This window comes from Cebus imitator, unplaced genomic scaffold (genome assembly GCF_001604975.1).
Source record: "Cebus imitator isolate Cc_AM_T3 unplaced genomic scaffold, Cebus_imitator-1.0 Scaffold234, whole genome shotgun sequence".
Taxonomy (NCBI): Eukaryota; Metazoa; Chordata; class Mammalia; order Primates; family Cebidae; genus Cebus; species Cebus imitator.
In genome coordinates, this window is record NW_016107549.1 from 1,978,497 (window position 1) to 1,983,406 (window position 4,910).

At 48.1% G+C, this 4,910-nt stretch overlaps 1 protein-coding gene across 1 annotated transcript in view; it reads left to right on the forward strand.

The window, feature by feature from the left end:
• The first annotated feature begins 574 nt into the window (after positions 1 to 574).
• The window catches only part of ZNF564 (zinc finger protein 564), a 24,483-nt gene continuing 20,147 nt past the window's right edge, over positions 575 to 4,910 (forward strand). The window contains exon 1 of the mRNA XM_017497844.2: positions 575 to 786. Coding sequence (XP_017353333.1) covers positions 784 to 786 — 3 coding nt within the window. The 5' untranslated portion in view covers positions 575 to 783. The remainder of the gene's footprint in view (positions 787 to 4,910) is intronic.

The following is a 4,910-nucleotide window of genomic DNA, read 5'->3' on the forward strand; positions in this document are numbered from 1 at the left end:
CTTCTCTTGATTTCTTTACAGATGATTGCTGTCATAAAAACTCCAGTTTGTCCTATGCATTTAATAATTTTCTTTGTTGGCATTTTAATTTTCTCACCCGAAAATGAGTAGACTGGGTACATATGATATGATAAAGCCTTGGTAATGCTGGCAGTAGAGTCATCCCAAAACCTGACCCCTGGAGGATATCAAGCCCCCTCCTCCCTCCTGTTTCCACTATGGCCTGGGTGCGTCTCCTGCTCCGAGGCCAGGGAATGGCTCCACTGGACACGGAGTCTGTCATTCCTTGTGCACACTCGTGACTGACTCCGTGCCTGTGAGGAAGAAGCAGGAAAGGCACCCTAAATGCAGAAAGAAGCCAGTGTCCGCTCTGCAGAGCCTGAAACACTTTTTGCTTAAATGGAAATATCCGTTACTGAGGGAGGAAGTCCGGCCTGCGAAGGGCAGTAGCCAAGACCCTGTCAATCTGGTTTTACTCAGCCACATACCGCATTGCTTCTCCTGTCATTCAGTGCCGAGGGGACAGGACTTAGAGCATCATCCAATCAGGGGCGCTGGGGCGGGGACCTGCAAACCATCCAATCAGGAACTCTGCAAGGGGGACGGTGGGCAACGTTCAACAACTCCGCGTTGTCTTCCTGTCTCTGGTCCGCGGCGCTTGGGTTCCGTTCTCCCCTTCTCCAGTGGCCCGGGTGGCCCCCACCGCAGCCTCTGCCGCGCTGGGACCTGCACAGGCTGGACAGAGCCGTAGGCAGGACACCAGGACACCCTGGAAGCCGGGAAATGGTGCGTGTGCTGGGCCGGGCGTCTGGAGACTGGGGGAGGGGCTGGTTTCAACCGGCCGGAACCGGCTGTGGAGGCACCCGGGCCTCCCCGCGGCGACTCCAGGGTCTGGGACCCGAGTTCCTCTGGCGCAGCGCGGCCCTCTGTCACCTCGACCGCTGGGTGGGGCTGGGTCGTAGCCGGTATCCCGGGCGTCCTGTCCAGACCCTGCGCGACGACTGCGGCCCCAACCCCGGAGCTCTCTTTGGGCAGCTCCGCGTCCGCAGCCCCGCCTCTCCCCAGATTGTGCGGAGACACGAGAGGGTCACAGGGGGAATCCCGCCTCGCCTGTGTGGTTCGTGCGTGGGAGGAGCTGTATGCTGTGGGGTTCCTAGTCCATCCTTTTTTTTTTCCCGGGGAACCGATCTCCCTCCGAGTCTTCCACATGTACTGGAAAGAGTCTCAAACCTACGACTCCCGTTTCTTAGCCTAGGTTTTTCTAGGGCTGAGAGTAAATCCCTAAATTTCCGGTTCCTTCCCCTCATTCCCAAAGGTGACCTCCCCACTTCATATCACATTATCAACTGTTTTTTGTTTTGTATTTTAGACACAGTATTTTGGTTGTTCATAGCTTCTTTCACCATCCTCTTTTGAAAGGATTTGTTTTCTGTTTGTGGACTTTTTTGAGATAGCATCTCCCTGTCGCCAAGCTGGAGTGCAGTGGAAAGATCTCGGCTCACTGCAGCCGCCGCCTCCCGGGTTCAAGCAATTCTTCTTCCTCACCCTCCGGAGTAGTTGGGATAACAGGCAAGCACCACCATGCCTGGCTAATTTTTGTATTTTTAGTAGGGACGGGGTTTCACCATGTTGGCTAGGCTGGTCTCAAAACTCTCGGCCTCAGGTGATCTGCCCGCCTCGGCCTCCCAAAGTGCTCGGATACAGGCATGAGCCACCATGCCCGGCCTCGTGTTTGTGGACTTTTAACTTGAGAGGGAATCGGAGCATAAAAACCTGATACTCTGCGATAAAAAAAATTTGTGCTTGCCCTCCTTTTATCTTTGCTAAGCCCCGAAGCCTACTCAGAATGTCTTTGGGTGGAGTTTCCCCTTTGGGAACTTTATTTGGTGATGTGGCCCTCTATCTTTTCCTGGTCCCGAGTTTCAGAACTGCCTGGGCCTAACCCAGGATGCCCACAGCTGCTACTTTTGGAGGATCTAGTGATTATCAGCCCCTGGGTCACTCCTCCCAGAGGACAGCCTAAGGTGTAGGGATGGGGCTTCTTAGGGGAGGTGGATACTCTGAGGTGGGAGGAGTCTCCCGGTATCCCTTTCAGCTGAAAAGTTTACCCTTTGGGAGGCAGCTTTTCTTCCCCAACCCCAGTTTCCATCCCTTAGGGATGCATTGATGGTTAGCCAATCTTAGGCTGTTATTGAGAGGAAAAGACACAAACGATTCCTGACCTCCGGATTGTTTTAGTCTAGTGAAGGGAGAAAAACTATCCCGAAGGAGAAGGAAAACCCACCCCATTGAAATGGTGCAAGAACCTGAAAGGTGAAATACACTTGGGGCAGAAAGCAGGGCACAACTCACTGTCTTTAAGGAGGGCAGTCACTGAGCACTCTGAGCCAGGTTGGGGCTGGGGAGATGTCCTAGGTGGTGGGGTGAACTCACCTGACACTGGATTCAGATAAATGTCTATATTCCAGGTCAGCACTGCCTCTTCCTGGGTTTGTAAACCCTTGAAAATATTTATTCGCTTATTTGATCCTTTTTTCAATACATGTACAATGTATTTTATCAGTAGCACTTGAAAGACAAAATGTTTACAAAGGGGCAGAAAGTAGATTTGAGGGAAAACAATTATCTAGTCTTACATTCAATTTGTTAAAAAGTCTTATTTATCTATTTTCTTTCCCATAACATGTGTGGTAGGTTTCTGAGGTCTGTTTTCTTCCTTTGGGTGATTTCAGATCAATCCCAGGACTTAGCCTTGAGAATGCTACTGGGGATGAGAATCTCAGAGAAATAGGGAAACTCAGTCTTCCATTATGGCCAGAGAGAAATGAATACATTTCCACAAGAAAGCGTAGTAGATAAATTGGTGAAATACAGAGATTCTCTGAAATAACTTCTCCTTTGCAGGGTAGAGATTTTGTAGAAATACATAACTGTTATGTATCCTTTCATCTGGACTTTGGTGATTAATGTTAAATCCTACCAGATGGGACTTTGAAATATTAAATATTAGTGAATTATATATTAGTAGAGAAATTGTCATGGAAGCAATAATTACGTGTCATGTCTATTGACTGAAAGGGATGATTGCGCTTTTCATGTTTGAGCTATAGTATACAAATGTCTTGCAGTTTCCTTTCCACCTATGTATATATAAGCAGTGAGATTGAGTGATTTTGATGGATTCTTCAAACAGGATATTTTCTTGTCTAAAAATAAGTGAATCCAGACACGGTGGCTCACGCCTGTAATCCCAACGCTTTGGGAGGCTGAGACAGGTGGATCACCTGAGGTTGGGAGTTCGAGACCAGCTTGACCAACATGGAGAAACTCTGTCTCTACTAAAAATTAGCCTGGTGTGGTGGTGCATGCCTGTAATCCTAGCCACTTGGGAGGCTCAGGCAGCAGAATCACTTGAACCTGGGAGGCGAAGGTTGTGGTGAGCAGAGATCGTGCCATTGCACTCCAGCCTGGGCAATGAGAGCAAAACTTCATCTCAAAAAAAAAAAAAAATAACAATAAAGGTAAATGAATAGCCTTGTCTGGGGAAGCAGAGGTCTGAGGCAAAGTGTGTCTCAGAGTGACTCCAAGCTAACAGCCTGCAAAGGGAGGTAATTGAAGTCCCAGTTGGTTCTTCCTGGGTAGAAGTTGCAGGTGCCCCAACCTGATCACTCCAACCAGGGGAGGAGTCCTTTATACTGAGAGAATCTACAGACCACTGGAAAGCTGGGGATCCACACGTAGGTGTAGTTGGGAAGGTGATGTTCTGTCTGAGGTTGTCATTGTTATTGTTTGGATAATAACAAAAAACCATGGGCTCCCATGATTTGAGAGAGCTGTTTCTAGACATCCTAAAATACAAGAAATCTGGAATTAGGTAAGAAGTGACTTTATTTGAAAGGACTATAACAAAAAGGGGGAAATCAGCAGATGTAAGATCTGCAAGCATCCCAGAGGTTAGACAGAAAAAGGCTTTTCTGGTGGGAAGTCGTGGCTTACACCTGTAATCCCAGCACTTTGGGAGGCTAAAATAGGAGGATTGCTTGAGGTCAGGAGTTTGAGACTAACCTGGATAACATAGTAAGTCCTCCTCCCTACAAAACTAAAAAGAAATTAGCTGGGAATGGTGGTGCACACCTGTAGTCCCAGCAGAGGCTGAGGTGGGAGGATCCCTTGAGCCCAAGAGGTCAAGTCTCCAGTAAGCTGTGATTTTGCCACTGTACTCTAGCCTGGATGATAGAGCAGGACTGTCTCCCCTCCTCTCCCCCTAAAAAAGTTTTTCATTCATAGGGAGGAACAAATAAGATTAGGGATAGGTGGGGGTGGGGGGAAGGGCAGAGTTTTCAAAAGTGCAAAATTGGATCCTGAATTAGAGAATGTTTTATCCTGAGGTTAGCCTGTTCTTAGGATGGTTCATAAAGGAGGGGTTGGGTGGGTGCTTCCATAGGCTGTTTGGCGTGGGTCAACCTTCAGGGGCCTGAAAGAGGGAGAGAAACTTAACCAAAAGTTTGATTTACAGATATTTTGTTTTGACTGATCAGTGAAAACAATATTGTCCAGCCAATTGTTTGTGAAGTAACAATGGGAATTTGGAGAGTCTGTCTGGCTTTCTTATAGGTAAAATAAGGGACATCTTAATTAGTAACAGGAAGGGTGTTTCTTTTTTTCCCCCCAGTAGCCTGCTTCTCTAGAACACCAAGGGTAGTGGTGGTGGTGGAGAGTGCTTTAATCATAGGTATTCTGTGGGATTATAGAGCTTTTTTAAAATTTAACATTGTCAGGCCGGGCGCGGTGGCTCACGCCTGTAATCCCAGCTCTTTGGGAGGCCGAGGCGGGTGGATCACAAGGTCAAGAGATCGAGACCATCCTGGTCAACACGGTGAAACCCCGTCTCTACTAAAACTACAAAAAAT